The sequence below is a fragment of the Dendrobates tinctorius genome, unplaced genomic scaffold, assembly GCF_039654945.1.
Source record: "Dendrobates tinctorius isolate UK_male_01 unplaced genomic scaffold, ASM3965494v1 ptg000114l, whole genome shotgun sequence".
In the NCBI taxonomy this organism is placed as follows: Eukaryota; Metazoa; Chordata; class Amphibia; order Anura; family Dendrobatidae; genus Dendrobates; species Dendrobates tinctorius.
In genome coordinates, this window is record NW_027361782.1 from 23,715,974 (window position 1) to 23,742,161 (window position 26,188).

Consider the following 26,188-nt stretch of genomic DNA (forward strand, 5'->3'; position numbering starts at 1 on the left):
AACAGGGTTCCCCAACTCCAGTCCTCAAGGCCCACCAACAGATCATGTTTTCAGGATTTCCTTAGTATTGCTCAGGTGATAATTCCATCACCTGTGCAATACAAAGGAAATCGTGAAAACATGATCTGTTGGTGGGCCTTGAGGACTGGAGTTGGGGAACCCTGATCTAGAAGCTAGAAATCCCTCCCTGATCTAATTCACAGCTGCTTAAACTGTTACATTGTATCAGTGCAGGCATGGTTCTGTTCACATAACCGGTTGTCATCCATTTATAACAGATGCTTAAGAAAAAATAGTTACAAATGGAGCAATACAAAATAATATTGTGGTACTATGTTAGACAGAAAAATAGATGTTTTAAATACTTATGTCCCCCAAAAATTATATTTTTATATTTGCAAGCTTTCAGGGCTCAGAAGGCCCCTTCATCAGGCTATATTATAAGTGAATTACTGAGAAGAGATGGCACCATTTAAATAGGAATTACAACAGGACATAAGGTGATACAGGCCAAGGAAATCAATTTAAGGTTTTTGTTAAGACATGCAAATGAGGTGGAAGTGTTCTATTAGAGATCTGAGGACCTTCTTGTGGAGGTGTGAACTGTGTCCATGTAATGAGTCATGAATCCAGGTATCAAATTCAGTCCTATTGTTAAGAGATTGAAACCTATTTATAAACTTGAACTCCCAGATTTTTCTTTCTCTGTCACTATTAAAATGACCTTTCAATATTTGGACTTTTTGATCTGCCAAGCTGTGTCTAGGTCTAGAGAAGTGTATTCCTACAGGCGCGTCCAGCTCCTTTTTAAATGGAGCAAAACGAATGCAAAGTGGAAACCAAAGTTTCTGTTTTTTGAATTGATCACTCTTTAAAAAGAAAAAAAAAAAAAGGATCATATTAACAACAGACACTTTGGTTTCTGGTTTTCATCTGCTTTTGTTTCATTTGTATCAGCTCCATTTTTATTAGCTGTGGCTCTGTCATCTCTAATGTTCTGCAGGAACAATGCTTAAAATTAGGATGTGTTCATTAATGATCCACGGGGTGCGATCCATTTCCCATAGACTTTAGTGCTGTCTTTTTTTTTTTTTTTTTTTTTTTTGCCACTCAAAAACATTTTGCAGACTTTTTGTTCTGGCTGAAAAACTGCTAGGAGCTTCTGTTCCTATATAAATGAATAGGTCGTATCCTGGATTAATTTATGATCCAAAAATGAAAACTACTGGATGTGTGAACAGAGCCTTAGCCCTCCGTGTGCAGTTGTATCCAGTTTAGTTGATTGTCTGTAATGGTACATTGTAATAAATTCCAGGAAGTATTAGGACAGGACGCGGGTTCTAAAATGATGATCGTTGACAAGAAGAAGATCTTGATAATGTTTAATGCTAGCTACATAAAGTCTATCAGAAAGTTGCAGCAGCTTTATTTGCAGCTCAGACCCGGGTCCTTTATTCTCTCGATACGTTAGGATACGTTGTAGATTCACTAAGTATAGAGTCAGGTGGAGATCCCTCAATCGAGAAGCCCCAGGGTTTTTCGGATGAAATCTTCATCAACCATTTAAGTTCCCATGAAGTCGTTTTCTTGTGTATGAACAAGTCACAACCAGGAGGAAGGTGCGGCCGCCAAGAAGTCAATGCACCGCCAGACACATGTGAAATGGTTGCTGGCATCAAAATCTCCGGCCATAATTTCTGCTTTCATTGCATTTTGTTACAGTTTTATTTCTGTATGGAAACATCTATTTGTCACCTCTTATACTAGGAATGCAACCTGCACCTAGGGGGTGATCTTAATCGGACCCAGGACCTATAGGCATCTTACCTCCCATCAGTTTTGTATATGAAGTAAAACAATCTATTGTTCCCTGTTATCAGCTGTTCCTCACAGGGATGATAATGTTTCTTTGGCTGCTTATAATTATATACCGGAGCATCTTCCTATTCTGTGAGGATTTGTGTTTTGCTTTTTCATCCTGAGCCTCCTGCTTCATGAACAGAACCAGACCTGGTCAGTGTAGACTGACACGTGGATCGTTCAGTGGTAGAGCTGGAATTCTGATACTTTGTACGGTATCTGCTCTAGAGCAGCTGAGGGACGGAGCCGTATGTGGAGTCTCTGCCTTGGATTATTGTGTCAGTGGGGCTGAGTTGCAATACTGCGAACAGCCTGCAGACAAGAGTGGTGCTGATTTTGGAAGAAGGTGTGTGTGTATATATAATGTATATACACTACCGTTCAAAAGTTTGGGGTCACCCGGACAATTTTGTGTTTTCCATGAAAACTCATACTTTTATTAATCAAATGAGTTTAAAATCTAGTCCAGACGTTGACAAGGTTCAAAAAAAAAGTTTTATTTGAAATAATAATTTTCTCCTTCAAACTTTGCTTTGGTGAAATAATGATCCCTTTTAGAGATGAGCGATTTTGCCTTTTTTAGGGTCAAGTCGGGTTTCATGAAACCCGACTTTCTCAAAAGTCGAGTCGAACTAAATCGACCGACTATAGGGAGAAGTTGGGAAACATGAAACCCAATGCAAGTCAATGGGGAGAAAAGTCGGCAGTGAGTGGAGGACTGTAAACACACCTGGCATGAATTTTAACCCTAGAGGCGGCGAAATCTCTCTCTCTCTCCCACTCCAGCTACGCTATGCTTCTCTCATTGGCTGAAAAAAGTCACGTGCAAGCATTCGGCAAAACCCGACTTTGGCGCTTGGGTCGCCGACCGCATGGCTGACTTCACACTGTGGTCGGGTTTTGTTTCATGAAACCCGACTTTGGCGAAAGTCGGCGACTTTTGAATCTGACCGACCTGTTTCGCTCAACTCTAGCTCAATGGGGTTGAGATCTGGTGACTGCGCTGGCCACTCGATTACAGATAGAATACCAGCTGCCTGCTTCCTCCCTAAATAGTTCTTGTATAATTTGGAGGTGTGCTTTGGGTCATTGTCCTGTTGTAGGATTGACACCAATCAAGCGCTGTCCACAGGGTATGGCATTGCAAAATGGAGTGATAGCCTTAATTATTCAAAATCTATTTTACCTTGTACAAATCTCCCACTTTACCAGCACCAAAGCAACCCCAGACCATCACATTACCTCCACCATGCTTGACAGATGGCATCAGGCACTCTCCCAGCATCTTTTCAGTTGTTCTGCGACTCACAAATGTTCTGTGTGATCCAAACACCTCAAACTTGGATTCGTCTGTCCATAACACTTTTTTCCAATCTTCTTCTGTCCAATGTCTGTGTTCTTTTGCCCATATTAATCTTTTCCTTTTTATTAGCCAGTCTCAGATATGGCTTTTTCTTTGCCACTCTGCCCTGAAGTCCAGCATCCCGGCGTCGTCTCTTCACTGTAGACATTGACACTGGCGTTTTGCGTGTACTATTTAATAAGGCTGCCAGTTGAGGACCTGTGAGGTGTTGATTTCTCAAACTACAAACTAATATACTTGTCGCTCAGTTGTGCAGCGGGGTCTCCCACTTCTCTTTCTACTCTGGTTAGAGCCTGTTTGTGCTCTCCTCTGAAGGGAGTAGTACACACCGTTGTAGGAAATTTTCAGTTTCTTGGCAATTTCTAATTATGCAAATTGTCTCTTCAGAGAGGAAGGGGACTAGAACTCTAGTGCCACCTATTGGAGGTAGCAATCCTAAAAGTCAATGTTGACCCTTTTAACGAGCCTAGTTACATGACTTAGGATAAAAGCCAAGCCAGAATCTCCATTTGCAGACACTGTGTTTCGGGGTACTGCCCCTCATCAGTGCAAAGTGGGAGATCTGGTTTGGCCAAACCAGATCTCCCACTTTGCACTGATGAGGGGCAGTACCCCGAAACACAGTGTCTGCAAATGGAGATTCTGGCTTGGCTTTTATCCTAAGTCATGTAACTAGGCTCGTTAAAGGGTCAACATTGACTTTTAGGATTGCTACCTCCAATAGGTGGCACTAGAGTTCTAGTCCTCTTCCTCTCTGAAGAGACAATTTGCATAATTAGCATATTTCCCAGAGGAGCATTGCGGCTTTAAGTCTCCTCACCTCGACATGGTTAGCATGTCATTCTCCGCAAGGAGAAATGATACTTCTTGGATATTGGCAATTTCTCACATGGAATAGCCTTAATTTCTAAGAACAAGAATAGACTGTCGAGTTTCACATGAAAGTTTTTTTTACCACATTAACAATGCATATAGTGCATTTCTGAATCATTTAATGTTAGCTTCATTGGAAAAAACTGCTTTTCTTTCAAAAATAAGGAAATTTCTAAGTGACCCTAAACTTTTGAACAGTAGTGTGTGTGTGTGTATGATATAGATATATTTTTTTTTATTTTTAAATGCAGGACCACATCTTTAATTAGCCTAGCCCAGTACAAGGCTCACTGCTAGATGTGTTTATGATGTGATTTTAAAGACCTTACTAATATAGTTTTTCACACTATTAGTGTCTCCAGACTGCTCATCAAAGCAGTGTGTGAAGGGGGCTGGCTATTTGTCTCAATGAAATATCTAGGGTAGCCCCTTCTCTATCATGGACAATGTACAGGCAGAGACGAGAACTGGCTGAACTATTCTAATGAGCCAGTCAACCCCCGCCACACGCTGCGCTGGTAATGGGCCTGCCGAGGCCAATTCTTCTATTTGTTGATTGAGGAACCTTTGAAAATAGATCATAGCACAGACACAGCTGACAGTGAGGTTTTGGAAGTGGATTTCTCCCTTGTGATTATCTCTGGTTCTGGTCCAGCCCGGTCTGTAGCACTGAGGCCATTCCTCCTCCTGTCTCCTTATGTGGTTTCAGCGCCGCAGCAGCAGCAGTTCGGGCCCAGAGCAGCTGGACGCCCGTTATTTCGGCGAGCTTTTGGCCGAGTTGAGCAGGAAGAACAATGATCTGTACAGCTGTTTGATGACTCACGTGGAGAAGATTGGCGCCAGGTAACGTCCGCTCCGACTCACGTTATTTCTTTCGATCTGGAGATTTTCTAATTCGACTGTTTTTCTTCTTTTCTCAGGAAACCGTCAGACTCTGAATGTTCGGTAAGTCCATGAGCAGCTCCTGACAACTGCTACAAATGTTGCCCTGCTGCACTGCCTCATACAAAGTAACGGGACAGATCGGCTTCTGTCAGTCTGCAGGTCCCATTATCTTTATATCGTGTTGTCTGCTTGTTTCAGTGAATTGTAACATACTTGTTTATAGTCAGTAACTAAAATGTTATCCTTGAAGAGAACATCTCCCAGCTGAGAGCTTATTACAATGTATGATTGTCATTATAGATACTTACTGTTATTATGATGCTTTTTCTTTCTTTAAAGTCAGAAGATATTGAATCACTGATTCCTAAAGGAGTCTCAGAACTCACCAAGCAGCAAATCCGCTACCTCCTCCAGGTCAGACGAGGCTGACATTTATCACCGCCTCTTATGTGGACGCTATATATGATCACATCTCCTTATATGGGCGCTATATATTATCACATCTCCTTATATGGGCGCTGTATATTATCACATCTCCTTATTTGGACCCTGTACACTGTCACACTCCTTATAAGGGCCCTGTATATTATCACATCTGCTTATATGGGCGCTGCATATTATGACATCTCATTATATGGGCTCTGTATGTTATCACATCTCCTTATATGGGTGCTGTATATTATCACCTCCCCATATGTGGGTGGTACATATTGATTTCTTTTTTTTATCTCCCCTCCCCAGATGCGACAAACTTCAGATAAGTCAATGAGACTGGTCTTATCCACATTCAGCAGTCTGCGGGATGACCTGGGGCATTTACAGAATGATTTAAATGTAAGACGCACTGGAATGAATGGGAAACAGAAGGGTAATGCTTTTTGGCCATGATTTTGCTTTCATTAATACACTTGTACCCTACTGTGGTCAAAGATAACAAGCCTTGTGTGTAGTCATCATTAATCAGCCATTAAAACAATCTAGATGATCCATGTGTTACAATGTTAATAGCCACGCCTCCTTGTCTAGATGACCTTTGTTACTACTCCTCAGCCACGCCCCCAGTGTAGGTGACCCATGTGTTGCTGCTGCTCGGCCACGCCCCCAGTGTAGGTGACCCATGTGTTGCTGCTGCTCTGCCACGCCCCCAGTGTAGGTGTCCCGTGTGTTGCTGCTGCTCTGCCACACCCCCCAGTGTTGGTGACCCATGTGTTGCTGCTTCTTGGCCATGCCCCCAGTGTTGGTGACCCGTGTTACTGCTTCTCAGCCACGCCTCTTTTCAACGGTCATGAATGAAGTGATTGATTTCATTTGTTTTCTCCTAAAGAAATTAGAAATTGATAAGAAAAGTCTGGAGCGGGACTTGACTTTTAAGGACGAGCAGATCAAGGAATACGAAACCATGTTGGCTTCTTTACGGGAAAAGAATCGTCAGCAGCAGGTACACATCCGAATCTGAGACATAAGGAGGTGGCAAGCGCAGTGTGCGGAGAAAGTCTCATCACTCTGCCGGTGTATGACGTCCGGCCTGGGAAGGGGCACATAATGTCTCCATATTAATGTCTATGGATGTGGATGACAGAGAAGCCCCCGAAGGTAGATGTGGGGGGCACATACTTTTCTCCATATTACTGTCTATGGATGTGAAGTTTTCCGGCAGTTTCTCTGTACATTTTCTGAGGCGCTGTACCTGCACTTTCTTCCGTCTGTGTTGTGCACAGTGAGACTCCCTGCAGTCCCATGTAACATTCTTGGCTCTGCTACATCGGTTTATTTGTCTGGTGACCTTTTTTTGTGTATTCAGCAAGAAATTAAGGATGGTCAGATGAAGCTGCGCGGAGTGGAGGAAAACATCCTGTCTATGCGCAATGCAGAGAGTGACAAAGATTATCGCTTGAAGGAGCTGGAATACGCCAGGAACGCCCTGCAGCAGGAGAACAAGAACCTGCGAGTACAGGTGGGCTGGGCCGGTGCACACCGGGGGATCCTAGACGATCTTTCTATGGGTGTGGAGCTCTCGCTGATCCTCTCACTCAGGACGCTGACCACTCTTATCACGCTATTTTGGCCAAGAAGAGAGCCGCCATTATATTTATATTATATTCAGTCACTGGTTCACTTTTCACCTCAGGTCACTGAAACGGTCTCCAACCCCATGCTGCAGACCAAGACAGACGAGATCACCAGGCAGTACAAGGATATGATCGACAGCCTCCGAGACGAGAAGGATAAGGAGATCCGCATATTAAGGGTGAGTCCGAATCATAGAAAATATATACATATACGTACAGCGCTGTGCAAGATGGAGGGCGCCGTGGAGCAAATCTGCACAGTAAGAAGCTTATAAGGCTGTGTGCACACGATGCAGATTTGCAGCGGATTTTACCGCACCGAAACGTTGCATATTCGCATTGTGATGTACAGTAGCCGTAAAATCAATGAGAAAAAAAAACCTCTGTGCAGACGCTGCAGATTTTTCTGCGGTACAAAATCCGCAGCATGTTACTACTTTTGTGCGGTTTTCCATCTCCCCTGTCGCCAAATCCGCAAGGGGAAAACCGCAGTGGAAAAATGGAAGAAATCCGCAGGAAAAACGCAGGTCATTTGACCTGCGGATTTCTTCCATTCTGCGCGGAAAAATCCGCAGGGCTAAAAAGTCTGTCTGCACTCAGCCTAAATCAGAAGCTTCAATGGATTATTTTTATTAATCAACAAGATACAAAGTGAATGAACAAAAGAGAAATGTAAATCCCATTGGTATCTGGTGACCGCCCATCGCCTCTATCACCACCAGGTACTGATGATGGTGGCGACGGGCAGTCACCAGATACTGATGATGGAGGCGATGGGCGGTCACCTGATGCCGATGACTGAGGCGACGGGTGGTCACCAACTACTGATTGGAATAACATTTGTTTTCTTCATTTTGCATTTTGTTAATTGTTAAATACAATAATTATCACTTGTTTTTCTGAAAGCTTCTTACTTCACAGAATTTTCTCCTCACCTGCCTTTTGCACAGTGCTGTGTAGATATACAGGTGCTTCTCATAAAATTAGAATATCATCAAAAAGTTAATTTATTTCAGTTATTCAATACAAAAAGTGAAACTCCTCTATTATATAGAGTCATTACAGAGTGATCTATCTCACGTGTTTATTTCTGTTGATGACTATGGCTTACAGCCAATGAAAACCCAAAAGTCATTATCTCAGGAAATTTGAATACAAAAAACACCTGCAAAGGCTTCCTAAGCATAAAGGTCCCTTAGTCTGTTTCAGCAGCTCCACAATCATGGGGAAGACTGCTGACCTGACAGATGTCCATAAGGAGGGTAAGCCTCAAAATGCCATTGCTAAAGAAGCTGGCTGATCAGAGTGCTGTATCCAAGCAGATGGAATGTTGAGCACACAATCCAAGCAGCTTGAGGTCTAGTGTGAAGTTTCCACAATCAGTGATGGTTTGGGGAGCCATGACATCTGCTGGTGTAGGTCCACCGTGTTTTATGAAGTATAAAGTCAGCGCAGCCGTCTACCAGGAAATTTTAGAGCACTTCATGCTTCCCTCTGCCGACAAGGTTTTTTGGAGATGGAAATTTCATTCTCCTGCAGGAATTGGCACCTGTCCACACTGCCAAAAGTACCAATACCTGGTTTACATACAACAGTATCTCTGTGCTTGATTGGCAGCAAACTCGCCTGACCTTAACCCCATAGAAAATCTATGGAGTATTGCCAAGAGGAAGATGAGAGACACCAGACCCAGCAATGCAGATGAGCTGAAGGCTGCTATCAAAGCCATCTGGGCTTCCATAACCCCTCAGCAGTGCCACAGGCTGATCGCCTCCATGCCACCCCGCATTGATGCAGTAATTGATGTTAAAGGAGCTCTGACCAAGTAAAAAAAAAAAAAAAAGTAAATTTTTTTTTATTAAAAAGAAAACCTAAAAGTTCAAATTATCATTAAAAGGGTATATGTGTGTGTGTGTGTGTGTGTATATGTGTATAATATATACACACACACACACACAGTACAGACCAAAAGTTTGGACACACCTCATTCAAAGAGTTTTCTTTATTTTCATGACTATGAAAATTGTAGATTCACTCTGAAGGCATCAAAACTATGAATTAACACATGTGGAATTATATAATTAACAAAAAAGTGTGAACCAACTGAAAATATGTCTTATATTCTAGGTTCTTCAAAGTAGCCACCTTTTGCTTTGATTACTGCTTTGCACACTCTTGGCATTCTCTTGATGAGCCTCAAGAAGTAGTCACCGGAAATGTTCTTCCAACAGTCTTGAAGGAGTTCCCAGAGATACTTAGCACTTGTTGGCCCTTTTGCCTTCACTCTGCGGTCCAGCTCACCCCAAACCATCTCGATTGGGTTCAGGTCTGGTGACTGTGGAGGCCAGGTCAACTGGCGTAGCACCCCATCACTCTCCTTCTTGATCAAATAGCCCTTGCACAGCCTGGAGGTGTGTTTGGGGTCATTGTCCTGATGAAAAATAAATGATGGTCCAACTAAACGCAAACCGGATGGAATAGCTTGCCGCTGCAAGATGCTGTGGTAGCCATGCTGGTTCAGTATGCCTTCAATGTTGAACAAATCCCCAACAGTGTCACCAGCAAAGCACTCCCACACCATCACACCTCCTCCTCCATGCTTCACGGTGGGAACCAGGCATGTAGAGTCCACTCCTTGTGTTCTTTAGCCCAAACAAGTCTCTTCTGCTTGTTGCCTGTCCTCAGCAGTGGTTTCCTAGCAGCTATTTTACCATGAAGGCCTGCTGCACAAAGTCTCCTCTTAACAGTTGTTGTAGAGATGTGTCTGCTGCTAGAACTCTGTGTGGCATTGACCTGGTCTCTAATCTGAGCTGCTGTTAACCTGCGATTTCTGAGGCTGGTGACTCTGATGAACTTATCCTCGCAGCAGAGGTGACTCTTGGTCTTCCTTTCCTGGGGCGGTGCTCATGTGAACCAGTTTCTTTGTAGCGCTTGATGGTTTTTGCCACTGCACTTGGGGACACTTTCAAAGTTTTCCCAATTTTTCAGACTGACTGACCTTTATTTCTTAAAATAATGATGGCCACTCGTTTTTCTTTACTTAGCTGCTTTTTTCTTGCCATAATACAAATTCTAACAGTCCATTCAGTAGGACTATCAGCTGTGTATCCACCAGACTTCTGCACAACATAACTGATGGTTCCAACCCCATTTATAAGGCAAGAAATCCCACTTATAAAACCTGACAGGGCACACCTGTGAAGTGAAAACCATTTCCGGTGACTACCTCTTGAAGCTCATCAAGAGAATGCCAAGAGTGTGCAAAGCAGTAATCAAAGCAAAAGGTGGCTACTTTGAAGAACCTAGAATATAAGACATATTTTCAGTTGTTTCACACCTTTTTGTTAATTATATAATTCCACATGTGTTATTCATAGTTTTGATGCCTTCAGAGTGAATCTACAATTTTCATAGTCATGAAAATAAAGAAAATTCTTTGAATGAGGTGTGTCCAAACTTTTGGTCTGTATTGTATGTGTGTGTGTGTATGTATATATAATTATACACACCCATTTGGTATCACCGCGTTCAAAACGCCCAATCTATCAAAATATAAAATCAATTAATCTGATCGGTAAACGGCATAACATACCATACATAACGTGGGATATGCATAACTATAAATACTAAACAAACATTTAAAACTGCAATATGATGTGCCATTGAGCAACCAGTAAATGATAACTAATCTTAAAAAAAAAAAAAAAAAAAAAAAAATAAATAAAATATGACCAAAAAGGAACAAAATTAGGAGGCAAGACCTTCAAAAAGTTGCGACTTAATTTTTACCATGCATTTCCTTGGCACCCTGATATATAATATACAGGGCTGCCACTAGGAATTTTGGGGCTTCATACTGGCAAAATTTTCGGGGCCCCTTTTAGACTCCGCCCAGGCTCCACCCTAGCCCTGCCTTCACCCCTCAAACTGTCCACAGTCCCACCGCCCTCTCTTGGAAAAACTCCACTTCTCACCAATCACACATTAACAGTTCCCATCACCAGATCACACATATAGCCGGCAGCTTTTGTTTTGACCAAAAGATTTTTTAAGCCGCCATCACAACACTGACACTTTTGGCTGAGCTCTACTCTACGCTAACCTATTAAATATTTGGTAAAATATGCAATACAATTTTTAGGTATATTTTTTTATTTTTCAATTTTTAAAATGACCAATAATATTACATACAAGGGACAAATACCACCGCACCATGTCCAGACCACATAGAGACCTATGATACTACATACAAGGAACAAATACCGCCACACCATGACCAGACCACATATTACTATCATAGTGACCGAATAATATCACATACAAGGAATCAGGGCTGTGGAGTCGGTAAGCCACAGTTGCGACTCCGACTCCTGGATTTTATCAGGCTCCGACTCCGGCTCCTTCATAAATGGCCAATTCATAACAACAAATTTACTGTTGTAAAATATTAAACATCGTGCTTATTCAGTTTCTCACCATCATATAAGTAATCAGACCACTTAGAGCAAAAACTACATTTATTAGAATACAACTAGAATATAGCAAATAACTTTTATAAACTTTTTCCCTTCACCCATGACAGCACCACCTGAGAGAGGGATCCGCCCCGCCAGGACAGGAACCTACTGAGACATAAGGGGCGGCACCTCTCCCCCGCTTCAGTTGGGTTCCTGTCCTGGAAGGAATCCCACTGTGGCGGTGCCTGTCATGGGCGAAGAGAAAAGATAAAGACCCAGGCCCGTCCCGGCGCGGGAAGAACAGGTAGCTTACCTGTAGCGCCGGCCGTCGGGTCCTGGAAGCGCAGTCCCCGGGGTCCCTGGGGCTCCGGGTTCGTGCGGGCGTGGATGGGATCCCGGTGGCTCCGGGAAGCCCCCACCGCGCCGCCCTCCCCTCGCGCACGCCGCATCTCGATCCCCGTGGTAGGGGAGAGACGCTGGCGTCTTCCGGCCGCTGACGTCAGCGGCGCTTGGAATGCTGGGTGCGCCGGCTGACGTCAGCAGAGGGCGACGGTGTAATGGCGCCGGGTGCGACGCCGGCCGGCTTTCGGAAGCGCTGGGCCGGCGGTCGCAGGGGGGAGGGGAGGAAGACGCTCACCAGGCGGAGGCATGCAATTTAAAAGAGGAAAGACAGCTGTAGATCGGCGGTGCAAGATGGAGTCCGAGCAGGAACGTTCAGCGTCCCTGCCTCCCTCACAGCCCTCTGGCAGAAAGCATGGAAGCCATTCAAGCAGCAGTCGCCCCAGCCGCAGGTCGGGGCACTCCTCAAGGTCCAAAGAGCGCGGGTCAGGTGCTCCGACGCAGCCTCCAAATCCGGTACCCTTGATTACGGGTGGTGAGTGATCTTCGTGAATGTCAGCAGTATATTAATAGGGGGTTTTTCTATTGTATGCTTCACCCTGTAGGAAAGGCCCAGAAAAGCAGGAAGCAAGAAGAACAATAGGGATTGTGCTATATGTAAATCTCCCCTAGCAAGAGACTGGCAAAAAGATCTCTGTGCTTCGTGCATTCAGCGGACTATGGCGGAGGAAGCGCCTAGTTTCGCAGCCAATCTAATATCTGCCCTCAGGTCAGAAATGGAAGGCTCAATTAAGTCCTTATTGAAAAAAGGGAAAAAAAGCAGGAAGGATTTCCCTAGTTCCCCCTCAGATTCCGCATCAGTATCATCTCAGGCGGAAAAATCATCCTCCTCAGACTCCTCAGATAGTGACACAGGGGGAAAGCCATGTTTCCCTGTAGAAGATACAGATGCCCTCCTAAAGGCCATTAGAACCACAATGGGCCTACAGGAAGAAAGGGCGGCTAAAACCCTAGAGGACGTCATGTTTGTGGGGCTTCAGGAGAGGAAAAAACGAACCTTTCCAGTAAACGCGAAAATCCAGGCGCTTATTGAGAAGGAGTGGAAAAAGCCTGAAAAATCGGGGGCCCTTCCATCCGCCTCTAAGAGACGATACCCCTTTGAATACAAGGATACGGAAATATGGGACAAAGTCCCAAAAATAGATGCAGCGGTGTCCAGGTCTTCCAAAAGGTCGGCCCTGCCCTTGGAAGACGCAGGGGTTCTTAGAGACCCGCTAGACAAAAAAGCGGACTCATATTTGAGGCACGCATGGGAAGCGACAGCAGGAGGTCTTAAGCCGGCGATAGCGGGCACCTGCACGGCACGCTCCCTCATGATCTGGCTGCAGCAGTTAGAAGAGAAGCTGGCGTCAAGGGTCCCAAGAGAGAAGATCTTATCAGACATGTATCTCTTGCACGGGGCAGCGGCTTTTCTGGCAGATACCTCGGCGGACTCTATGCGATTGACAGCCAGAGCAGCGTCACTATCAAATGCTGCTAGACGCGCGTTATGGCTTAAGGGCTGTCCGGGTGACCTTCAGTCCAAGGCCAAATTGTGCTCTCTCCCCTGCGATGGCCGATTCCTGTTCGGCAAGAACTTGGACGATATTCTGGAGAAAGCAGGCGATAAGAAAAAAGGCTTCCCCAGATTTCCTATGGATCAGAGGAGACAGCCCTTTCGGAGGGGGAGATTCAATAGGGGGCGTCCTCCCGCTGACAGAAGAAGATGGGAGGATAAAAAGAAAAAAGAATCAGGGTTTATGTTTGGTGGAGGCACCTCCACCTCCAAAAAGTCACCACAGTGACGCCAGTATTCCAGTAGGAGCGAGATTGGCACTCTTTTTCCAGGCCTGGGAAAAGATCTCCTCCAACACCTGGATTCTGAGCATCCTAAAAGAAGGCCTGAAAATCCCCTTTATTCGTCAGCCAAAATCCGTGGTCGTCATCACACCTATCAGGAAGATGACCGAAGAACAACTGGCCTTAGAAACAGAAATCCTGAGCCTGATAGACAAGCGGGTACTGTCCGAGGTGCCACGCTTACAGGAAGGAAAGGGGTTTTATTCACCCCTTTTCCTAATAAAAAAACCGGATCAGTCGTTCAGGACAATCATAAATCTCAGACGCCTCAATCTATGGATAAAGAACCCGACCTTCAAGATGGAATCAGTAACTACGGCAGTGAAGCTGCTACATCAAGATTGCTTCATGGCCGTAGTCGATTTAAAGGATGCGTATTACCACATCCCTATCCATCCAGATTACCAGAAATACCTGAGGGTAGCGCTTTATATTCAGGGCACACTAAGGCACTTTCAGTTCAGGGCTCTTCCGTTTGGCATATCCATAGCCCCGAGGGTCTTCACCAAGGTCATAGCGGAAGTGACAGCCTTTCTCCAGATTCACGATACGGTCATAATACCATACCTGGACGATTTTCTTATAGTGGGCAGTTCAGAGGACCACTGTACAGCACAGCTGACTCAGGTGATCAACACCTTGCAAGAGTTAGGGTGGATAGTCAATTTCAAAAAATCAAAATTACAACCCCTAAAGAAACAGACCTTCCTGGGATTTATACTGGACTCAGAAAGGCAAGAGTGTCTGCTCCCAGAGTCCAAGATAGAGAAGGTGCAAAATCTGGCCTTGGCGGGCCGAAACCAACCATGTATGACATTAAGAAAAGCAATGTCCCTGCTAGGTACCCTAACATCCTGTATTCCGGCGGTCAGGTGGGCTCAGTTTCACACCCGGCAACTCCAGGGGAGATACTAAGAGCACAAAGATCGCTAAGAGGGCGTTTGGAAGGAAAGCTGGAGCTTTCCTTAAAAACCAGAGACTCTCTCAACTGGTGGTTGAACGAGACAAATCTGACCTTAGGAATACCATGGGACAGACAGGCGACAGATATAATTTTAACAGATGCAAGCTCCTCGGGGTGGGGGGCACACCTAAGGGGCCTCATAGGTCAAGGTTCCTGGACACCTCAAGAAAGGAAGGCATCCTCCAACCTGAGAGAACTGTGGGCAGTGGGCAAGGCCCTAAACCACTTCATTCCGCTACTCCAGGGTCGAGATGTACGCATCATGTCAGACAACAAGGTAGCAGTGGCATACATCAACCACCAAGGAGGGACAAGATCACACTCCTTAATGGAAGCAGCAACAGACATTCTGAGCAGTGCAGAGGATCACCTACACTCCGTGACAGCCCTACACATAAAAGGGGCAGAAAACATAGAGGCAGATTTCCTGAGTCGCAATACCCTGAGGCAAGGAGAATGGGCGCTAAACCGATCCATTTTTCAAAAGTTAATTCAGCTTTGGGGGTAACCGGTGATAGACCTCTTTGCAAACAAGCACAACAGGCAAACAGAAAGGTTCTGCTCTCTAAACCCAAGAGAAAACCCATGGGCAGTGGACTCATTGCACATCCAGTAGAACTTCAGACTGGCTTACGCGTTCCCCCCAGTAGCTCTGATCCCGACTGTGGTAAGAAAAATCAGAAACGATCAAGCCAGGGTGATTCTAATAGCTCCATTTTGGCCAAAAAGGCCCTGGTTCGCTCTGCTACGGAAGATGTCCCTCTCCGATCCTTGGGTTCTGCCAGAAATCCCGGACCTACTAGTTCAGGGTCCAATATTGCACGCTCAGGTCAAAGGATTCCATCTGACGGCGTGGAATTTGAAAGGTCGCTTTTAATAGATAGGGGGTTCTCCCCTGGGCTGGTGGCCACTCTGCTAAAAAGCAGGAAACCGGTGACTACTAACATCTACGGCAGAACATGGGATAAGTTCCTACAGTTCTTGGGTAAGCCGTTAGGGAAAGAACCCCCGATTAGTGACATCCTAGAGTTCTTACAATCTGGGTTGCAGATGGGGTTAGCAGTAAACACACTTAAGGTTCAGGTGTCGGCACTAGGGGCGCTCTACAATTGCAAACTGGCATCAGATAGGTGGATAGCCAGATTTATTAAATCCTGCCATAGAGCTAGGCCTATTCCAATACCTAGAATAGCCCCCTGGGATTTAAACCTGGTGTTAGAAGCCCTTACAAAAGAACCGTATGAGCCATTACATCAGCTACCCCTAAAGTTTTTGACCCTAAAAACGATCCTGTTAGTAGCCCTCACATCAGCCCGCAGGATAAGCGACTTACAGGCTCTCTCAGTAAATCCTCCTTATACGCAAGTCTTTCAGGATAGGGTAGTGTTAAGAACAGACCCCAGTTATCTGCCCAAGGTAGTGTCAGATTTCCATCGGGGTCAGGAAATTGTTCTTCCATCCTTTTGCGAAAATCCAAAAAATCTGGGGGAGGAAAAATTCCATAGTCTGGATGTTAAAAGAGCTCTTGTAGAATATATATCTGCCACTAGCCAGTGGAGGAGGTCACAGTCCCTATTCGTAGCTTTTCAGGGTGCCAGGAAAGGCTATGGGGTTTCAAAAGGGACTATTGCTAGATGGATCAGGGAAGCCATTAGTGTAGCCTATTCAGCTAGTGGTATCCCGATTCCTGACGGCATCAAGGCTCATTCCACCAGAGCCGTGGCGACCTCCTGGGCTGAAAAGGCAGAGGTATCAATCGAACAAATTTGTAAGGCCGCTACCTGGGCCTCACCTTCAACCTTCTTTAAGCACTATAGATTAAATCTATCCTCCTCTGCTGACTTAACCTTTGGTAGAAGGGTGCTGCAAGCGGTGGTCCCTCCCTAAGGTGTTTCGAAGTCTCCAAAAATCTCTCAGGTGGTGCTGTCATGGGTGAAGGGAAAACCACCATGGTTACTTACCGGTAGCCGGTTTTTCCGGAACCCATGACAGCACCCGTACATTCCCCCCCTTTTTCACTGTATGGTGTGCACAATTAGTAGGGTGTTTTGAGTGTTGTGGTGTTGGATTAAACATGTAACTAACCGGGAAGTCCTCTCAATGCTCTGTAACCCAACTGAAGCGGGGGAGAGGTGCCGCCCCTTATGTCTCAGTAGGTTCCTGTCCTGGCGGGGCGGATCCCTCTCTCAGGTGGTGCTGTCATGGGTTCCGGAAAAACCGGCTACCGGTAAGTAACCATGGTGGTTTCTAAACTGTAAGTAAATATGCAATAAACACTTTTATGCAGTTAATAAGAAGAAATCTATAAATTTGTCCTCAGAAAAAGTATTGCCTCTGTCAGATCCTCCTTCATGGATGCCCTCAAATCTGAGCTAATTATTTTGAGAGCAGAGAACAACCTCTCTACACTAACTTGTGTTGGTGGCAAAGCAGTAACCACTCGGGCAACATCTCTGACAATGTCAGGATACAGAGGAATCGCTTGTTGCACTGTTATTTTTGATGAACGGTCAAATTTCTCAATTTCTTTTAGTGCACATGAAAAATTCTGCTGAAATGTACTGGCTGTGTTCCTTGATGGGGATGACTCTTCTATGCGGGAACGCTTTGCACGGTCCTTGTGATCCAAATATTTTTCGAAATTAAATTCTTCATCAGTTGATGATGAGGGTGAAGATGTGGCAGGACGACCAAATTCTTCTTGTTCCTCCTGACTGTTCTGCAACCCTTTCATCCTTACTGCTATTTCAAACAGAGCTTCTTTTCCTTTACTTAGCTGTTGATCATCTAGAAGAATCCGATGCATTGGGTCTACATAAACAGCTGCCAAAAGAATGTTATTTTATAATAGTAGCTCCTCTCTCCGTTTCATTGATGTAGCAATGCCACTTGCAATTAACCCTCCTCTTTGAGACAGGCGAAACATCAGGTTCTTCCACTCCTTTAAGAAAATACCTGGAGTTAAGTCCTCTGCTTGTAATTTTTTAGTCACTGTAAATGGGTGCTCTAGCAATTTTTCCAGCTCAGTCACCTGATTCCACTGACTTTCATTTAGCGTCAGTTGAGGGTTAGCCATGTCTACAAGAAAGGTTTTCAGTTCAACCAAGCGCTGAATCATTAAGTAAGTACTGCCCCATCGTGTGGCTTGATCAATAATTGCCCCTTTTCCAGCATGTCTCTTCAAAATTGAGTCAACTTTAGGGGTTCTGGCAACAGTAGCCAATTTTCTCACCTTGCCAATCAGTGCAGCAGCATGTCCTTCTTGCAGACTGTCTCTTATAGCCAGCTGTAGCGTATGCACAACACAGCGCATGTGATGAATGAAAGAACATATTGACACAGTTTCAACAAGATCATCTAAACTATCATGTTGCTGTTCATCTGAAGCAACTTCAGTTTGCTCCTCAGTTACAATACTGTGTTCCTCTATTTCAAACATTTCTGTGTCTGTGGACCCAGAATGTTCTTCTAGCTGCTGGTCACCATCATTACTCTCATTCATTAGCTTAATAGTACTTATCATATTTGAAGCATTGTCAGTTACGACAGAAAGAACCTGCTCTTTTTTAAGTTCATAGTCTTGCAGAACCTTTTCCACCAAGACCTGGAGAAACTCACTGGTGTGATGAGCTTTGGTGTCTTTTACTGCCAATGTCTTGGTAACTATTTCATTTTTGTCACAAACAAATCGGACATTGATGGCAAAATAGTTCACTCTGTGACGTGTGCAGGCATCCATTTTAAGAAACAGAAAGCGTCCCTTGAGAGTTTTTTAAGTTCTTCCTTTTGTTTAAAAGCTTCTTCGATTACTAATTTTCTAATACTCTCTCTCTCCAGAGAAACACCAAGCTTGCAGGCCATTTCCCCATTCAGACACACAAAAGCTGGTCGTGAAAATAATGAAATAGGCACACTATCCTTTACGACAAGCTGTATGATCTGCTTTTTAAATGTATCTACTGTCATTGTCACAGTAACTTTGTCACTGACAAAATATCTTGCAACTGATGGCTGCAAAGTTCTCTGCTCCTTTGTTTGGCTGGAAGAGCTGGGCACTGGTTCATTGGTTTGGATGCAGTCTCTCATCCACTGCTTTCAGTACTTCTGGATGAAAGCGCTGTAAATGTCTCTTTAGATTAGAAGCTCTAGTAGGAGCATTTTTATTTTTGCCTGAATATGCACTCATCTTGGCTTCACAGCATTTGTTTTCGTCTGGATCATTTGTCATACACTGACAGACATAATGTTTTCTATCTTGAGTGATGGTGAAATGTTCAAATACAGCTGATTTAATGTGATGCTTCTTTGACATTCTCAGGTTTTTAATTCTGCATTCACAATCCAAATGACAATTGTTTTTCCTAAAAACAATTGTACAAAATTATTGCCAGGTCGTACAACTGATATAGTGGTCAGTAATACTGTTATTATTCCTCATGTACTCACAGTTAACTGATGCAAAGTTTGTTGAAAGGATAATACTTCTTACAGTCTTCCTCTTCTGAGTAGCAGGCAGCTGTGAGATGCTTGGAAGACGCACACCTAATATGATCTAGTCTAGAGGAGGAGCTTTACTACTAAGAATTTGCAACACATTTTCACTTTCAGTTTCCTACATTGTAAGTAGGGGGGTTGGGGCAGCATGAGGTTAACCAAGTATAAGATTAGATAAGGGCAGTGGAGAACAGTGACACACAAGAAGTAAGAAATGTCTATCTCCAGCAGAACTGCTTATCACTGTTGTTCATAGTTTGATAGAACATATATATTTGAGTAACATTTATAAAATTCATATGAAAGTTCAATTATGAAATATTAATACATTTTTTTTAAAGCTGGAGTCGGTACATTTCTACCGACTCCGACTTCAACCAAAACTAACTCCGACTCCACGACTCCGACTCCACAGCCCTGCAAGGAATACCACTGCACCATGACCAGACCACATATTACCACCACATACAGACCTATAATACTACATACAAGGAACAAATACTGCCACACCATGACCAGACCACATATTACTACCATAGTGACCGAATAATATCACATACGAGGAATACCACCGCACCATGTCCATACCACATATTACCACCACCTAGAGACCTATAATACTACATACAAGGAACAAATACTGCCACACCATGACCAGACCACATATTACTACCATAGTGACCAAATAATATCACATACAAGGAATACCACTGCACCATGACCAGACCACATATTACCACCACAAAGTGACCAAATAATAGCACATACAACGGACAAATACCACAACACCATGTCCAGACCACATATTACCACGACATTGTGACTGAATACTACAAAACTGATCAGTAATAAAAAAAACCACAATACTATCACCCTAAGTGGCATTATACACAGGAGATCTGTACTTAGTATGCAGTGTCTGTGTACAGGTAATACAGTGATCAATGACATACACAGGAGCTCTGTATATAATGTACAGGTAATACAGTGATCACTGGTGACATTATACACAGGACCTCTGTATATAGTATACAGTGTATATTTAACACACTAACTCACCAGTGATGTGTCAGTGTATAGGTAATACACTAACTCACCAGTGATGTCTCTAGGTTAAGTCCTTCATCCTTGCTTTTCACCTTTCATCCAGCACAGATCGCTATCACGTCTTCCCGCCAGGGCTCTTCTCTGCAGGAAATAAGTTAAAGAGCTCCGCTTGCAGAACACATGACTTATTTTTTTCCCAACTTCTACAGTACATTACATCACATAAAGAAAAAAAAGGCAACATAGTATTACTCTTCCCCCATTTCTTTATATAGCGCTATTATATTCTGCAGCGCTTTACAGTTTTTGCACACAGTATCGCTGTCCCTGATGGGGCTCACAATCTAAATTCCCTATCAGTATGTCTTTGGAATGTGGGAGGAAACCCAGGCAAACACAGGGAGAAGATACAAACTCCTTGCAGATGTTGTCCTTGGTGGGATTCGAACCTAGGACTCCAGCGCTTCAAGGCTGCAGTGCTAACCACTGAGCCACCATGCTGCCATTTAAAACTGTATACTCAAAAAAACAAAATAAATACATCACTACAGTAATAGTATCCCTTAATTAGCCCCTATGGTAATAATATCCCCCATCCTGGCCCCCGTGTGTCTCACTCCTGGCTTCAGCTATATGTTCTCCCATCCCGCCCTCATGAGTATCCATTCTGCCCCATATTATCTCCCCATCTGTCTCCATCGTATCCATCCTGCCCCAGCACCATGTGTCTCACATTCTGCCCCTGTGTCCATTCTGCCCCCATATCTCACATTCTGTCCCCATCATGTCTCGCCTTCTGCCCTGGGCCCCCCAGATCGCCGCTTTCAATTTAATAAAAAAAAAAAAAAAGTTCTTCTTACCTGGCCTCGCTCCGTCCCTCCACGCAGCTGAAGCGCGCACTCGCCGGCAACTGACAGTCAGCTGCCAGCCTCCGATTGGCTGGCAGTTAACTGTTGACGGGCCCGCATGTCAATAGCGTTCAGCTGCCACAGCGCCGCTGAGGGCCCAGTTTACCTGCCAGTAGGAGCCTGGTGAGAGATGCGGGTCCCCTCTGCCCACCACGCCCCATACGCCAGTGATATACACACAGCGCTACAAAAACAATATACCACCAATAAAATTGCTCTCAGAGACATACAGATTGCAGCCTCACCAGTGCCCATATTGGGGGAACTCTGCTTTAACCTCAGGCTCAGACTGGTGTGGTGCGAGAGTCCCCAATAGGCAGCACAGGTCCTCAATAGGCAGGTAAATGCCCTCAATAGCAGCACAGGTCCCCAATAGGCAGGTAAATGTCCTCAATAGGCAGCACAGGTCCCCAATAGGCAGGTAAATGCCATCAATAGGCAACACAGGTCCCCAATAGCCAGCACAGGTCCCCAATAGGTAGGTAAAAGCCCCCAATAGGCAGCACTAAAAAAAAAAAAAACAGTACTCACCTATGTCCCCTGCTGCTCTGAAGAGGCGCCCACTCGTCTCCGTCTTCTTCCGGCACAGGCGGCGTGACAACAATCACGTCGTCTGTGTGTGCTCGCTGCATACGGAGGGCTGCGCAACGCCTTTCCTCAGCACTTTGTGCTGCCCGTGTTTACAGGGCCCGCCGGCATTGATCTGCAGTGAAGTAGTTTGAGGACCTCTGGCCTATCTGGTTATCTACAACACGATGCCTTCATTTAATTGTGTGTTAGTAAACCCAGGCTGTAAGCAGCTTATCTATCCTTCATAGAACAGGGCCACCTAGTGGCTGCATGTCATGACAAATAGGACAGAAGCAGCTGATTTGATCTTTTATGGAACAGCACCACCCAATGGCAACCAATTAGTACAGCGCCACCCAATGGCATCCAATTAGTACAGCGCCACCAAATGGCATCCAATTAGCATAGCACCACCCAATGACTGCTTCAGATTCCAAAGAAATGTAAAATATTTTCAGTTCTAATCAGAGTTCACCGACAGGTTGATGTGATTGTTTTGGGTGTGGGATGTGCAGGTGACGTGTGGATGAATTGTGTATTCCAGTCCCAGATCTCTAAGTTCCAGCATGAAGTGATTTCTCGGGAAGGAAGCAGCAGCGATTTACAGATGAGGCTGCAGGAGCTGACATCGTCCCTGGAGGAGAGAGACTCTCAAATCAGGAGGCAGCAAGAGGTAAATCCTAGAAAGAAGCTAATACTATGGGGGGGGAGAGTTGGCTCCTGCTGGTATACAGGGGTCAGGGCTTGGGTCTCATCCCATAGAGGTGGAAGGTTGGAAGTGCCCCCTCGGACAAAGGATCACAGTGGTGCAAGACCGCTGATGGCCACCCAGATTTTCATCGCCGCAGTCTGGAGTTTGTTGTCCAGAGATTGATTTGTATCTTACTTTCTCCTCAGGAGCTTTTCAGGCTGCGCCAGCTGAGAGACTCTAAAAGCGTCAGCCAGGAGGTCATCACCAGAAAGTGAGTGGAGGACAGGGCGGGCAGGGGCCATGAAGCTTGAGGAGCCCAAACCATGAACATGATAAAACCAAGTGCAGTCAGACAAGCTGCTGCACACCTGTGAGCTGCAGGCAGACACGTGGCTGAGAGCTGCGGGATTGGGAGGAGGGGGGTATGCGCTGTGGGACCATCTTGGGGTGCGCTGCTGTGTGGAGCCGGCTGAGCTGATGTGTTTATTGGTGCCACGATTCAGTTCTCCCGACATTATCGTTATTTATGGGGGGAGTCGCACCTATCGTTATTTATTGGGGGGAGTCGCACCAAGCGAAAACCAGAAACTATCGCGTTTTATTTCTCACTAACTGTAAGGGTCTAAGAAGTAAGGTTTCTCCTTGCGGAGAGTGACATGCCAGCTGTGGCTTGTCAAGGTAAGGAGACTTATTCGCCGTGCAATGCTCCTCTGGGAAAATATGCAAATTGCCTCTTAAGAAAGAAAGAGAGGACTTTTACTCTACAGCGCCACCTATTGGTAGTAGCGATCCTACAAGTCACAATCAACCCTTTAACGAGTCTTGTAGTATGACTTAGGATTTGGCTTGTATCCTAAGTCATACTACAAGACTCGTTAAAGGGTTGATTGTGACTTGTAGGATCGCTACTACCAATAGGTGGCGCTGTAGAGTAAAAGTCCTCTTTCTTTCTGAAGAGGCAATTTGCATATAACTGTAAGGGTTGATTTTAAATAGTCATACATCAAGACTTTCAAGAAGGGTGTGTGTGTGTATGAATGTATATATTTTTTACTTAACCCCTTCATGACCCAGCCTATTTTGATCTTAATGACTTGGCCATTTTTTGCAATTCTGACCAATGTCCCTTTATGAGGTAATAACTCAGGAACACTTCAACGGATCCTAGCGATTGAGATTGTTTTTTCGTGACATATTGGGCTTCATGTTAGTGGTAAATTTAGGCTGTTAATTTTTGCGTTTATTTGTGAAAAAATCAGAAATTTGGTAAAAATTTAGAAAATTTCGCAATTTTCAAATTTTGAGTTTTTATTCTGTTAAACCAGAGAGCTATGTGACACAAAGTGGTTACTAAATAACATTTCCCACATGTCTACTTTACATCAGCACAATTTTGGAAACAATTTTTTTTTTTTTTTTTTTTGTCTTTTTGTCAGGAAGTTATAAGGGTTAAAAGTTGACCAGCGATTTCTCATTTTTACAACAAAATTTACAAAACCATTTTTTTAGGGACCACCTCACATTTGAAGTCACTTTGAGGGGTCTATATGGCAGAAAATACTCAAAAGTGACACCATTCTAAAAACTGCACCCATCAAGCTACTCAAAACTACATTCAAGAAGATTATTAACCCTTCAGGTGTTTTGCAGGAACTAAATAAAGCAACGTGGAAAGAAAAAATGGACATTTTAATTTTTACAACAAAAATTTTCTTTTAGTATCAATTTTTTCATTTTCACATGGGCAGCAGGATAAAATGGATCCTAAAATTTGTTGGGCAATTTCTCCTGAGTACACCGATACCTCATATGTGGTCATAAACCACTGTTTGGGTGCATGGCAGAGCTCAGAAGGGAAGGAGCGCCATATGACTTTTTGAATGGGAAAACATGCTGGAATATTTAGCGGTTGCCATGTCGCGTTTGGAGAGACCCTGTGTGCCTAAACTTTGGAGCTCCCCCACAAGTGACCCCATTTTGGAAACTAGACCCCCCAAGGAACTTATCTATATGCATAGTGATCACTTTGAACCCCCCAGGTGCTTCACAAATTGATCAGTAAAAAAAAAGTACTTTTTTTTTCACAAAAATTTTCTTTTAGCCTCAGTTTTTTCATTTTCACATGGGCAACAGGATAAAATGGATCCTAAAATTTGTTGGGCAATTTCTCCTGAGTGCACAGATACCTCATAAGTGGTCATAAACTACTGTTTGGGCGCACGGCAGGGTCCGTAAGTAAAGGAGCGCTATTTGACTTTTTGAATGGAAAATTAGCTCCAATCGTTATCGGACACCATGTCGCGTTTGGAGAGCCCCTGTGTACCTAAACATTGGAGCTCCCCCACAAGTGACAACATTTTGGAAACTAGACCCCTTATGGAACTTATCTAGATGTGTAGTGAGCACTTTGAACCCCCAGGTGCTTCACAGAAGTTTATAACGCAGAGCAGTGAAAAGAAAAAATATTTTTTTTTCTCAAAAATGATTTTTTAGCACGCTATTTTTCATTTTCACAAGGGTAACAGGAGAAATTGGACCACAAAAGTTGTTGTGCAATGTGTTCTGAGTACACCGGTACCCCATATGTGGGGGGGAACCGCTGTTTGGGTGCACGTCAGGGCTCAGAAGGGAATTAGAACCATTTGACTTTTTGAAATGAAAATGACCTCTAATCGTTAGCAGACACCATGTCGTGTTTGGAGAGCCCCTGTGTGCCTAAACATTGGAGCTCCCCCACATATAACCCCTTTTTGGAAACTAGACCCCCTAAGGAACTTATCTAGATGCATAGTGAGCACTTTGAACCCCCAAGTGCTTCACAAAAGTTTATAACGCAGTGCCGTGAAAATAAAAAAAATTTTTTCCTCAAAAAGTTATTTTTTAGTGCGCAATTTTTTATTTTCACAAGGGTACCAGGAGAAACTGGACCCCAAAAGTTGTTGTCCAGTTTGTCCTGAGTACGCTGGTACCCCATATGTGGGGGGGGACCACTGTTTGGGCACACGTCGGGGCTCGGAAGAGAAGTAGTGACAATTTGGAATGCAGACTTTGATGGAATGGTCTGCGGGCATCATGTTACATTTGCAGAGCCCCTGATGTACCTAAACTGTGGAAACTCCCCACAAATGACCCCATTTTGGAAACTAGACCACCCCCCCCAAGGAACTTATCTAGATGTGTGGTGAGCACCTTGAACCCCCAAGTGCTTCACAGAAGTTTATAACGCAGAGCCGTGAAAACAAAAAATCATTTTTTTTCCTCAAGAAAAAAAGATTTTTAGCTCTCACAATTTTTTTCTCACAAGGGTAACAGGATAAATTGGACCCCAAAAGTTGTTGTCCAGTTTGTCCTGAGTACGCTGATACCCCATATGTGGGTGGGGACCACTGTTTGGGCGCATGTCGTGGCTCGGAACGTAATTAGTGACATTATGAAATGCTGTCTTTGATGGAATGGTCTAAACTGTGGAACCCCCCCCCCCCCCCCCCCCACAAATTGGACCCCAAAAGTTGTTGTCCAGTTTGTCCTGAGTACGCTGGTACCCCATATGTGGGGGGGAACCATTGTTTGGGCGCACGTAAGGGCTGAGAATGGAAGTAGTGACGTTTTGAAATGCAGACTTTGATGGAAAGGTCTGCGGTCGTCGTTACGTTTGCAGAGCCCCTGATGTGCCTAAACAGTAGAAACCCCCCACAAGTGACCCCATTTTGGAAACTAGACCTTCCAAGGAACTTATCTAGATGTCTGGTGAGCACTTTGAACCCCCAAG

At 44.4% G+C, this 26,188-nt stretch overlaps 1 protein-coding gene across 4 annotated transcripts in view; it reads left to right on the forward strand.

Moving 5' to 3' along the window:
- POF1B (POF1B actin binding protein) overlaps positions 1-26,188 on the forward strand; it is an 82,596-nt gene that overhangs the window by 52,065 nt on the left and 4,343 nt on the right. For all 4 annotated transcript variants that reach the window (XM_073589893.1, XM_073589895.1, XM_073589894.1 and 1 more), the window contains 9 exons: positions 4,806-4,939; positions 5,017-5,041; positions 5,321-5,395; positions 5,723-5,815; positions 6,306-6,419; positions 6,783-6,935; positions 7,110-7,229; positions 22,273-22,401; positions 22,626-22,690. In XM_073589893.1, the coding sequence (XP_073445994.1) occupies positions 4,806-4,939; positions 5,017-5,041; positions 5,321-5,395; positions 5,723-5,815; positions 6,306-6,419; positions 6,783-6,935; positions 7,110-7,229; positions 22,273-22,401; positions 22,626-22,690 (908 nt within the window). The remainder of the gene's footprint in view (positions 1-4,805; positions 4,940-5,016; positions 5,042-5,320; positions 5,396-5,722; positions 5,816-6,305; positions 6,420-6,782; positions 6,936-7,109; positions 7,230-22,272; positions 22,402-22,625; positions 22,691-26,188) is intronic.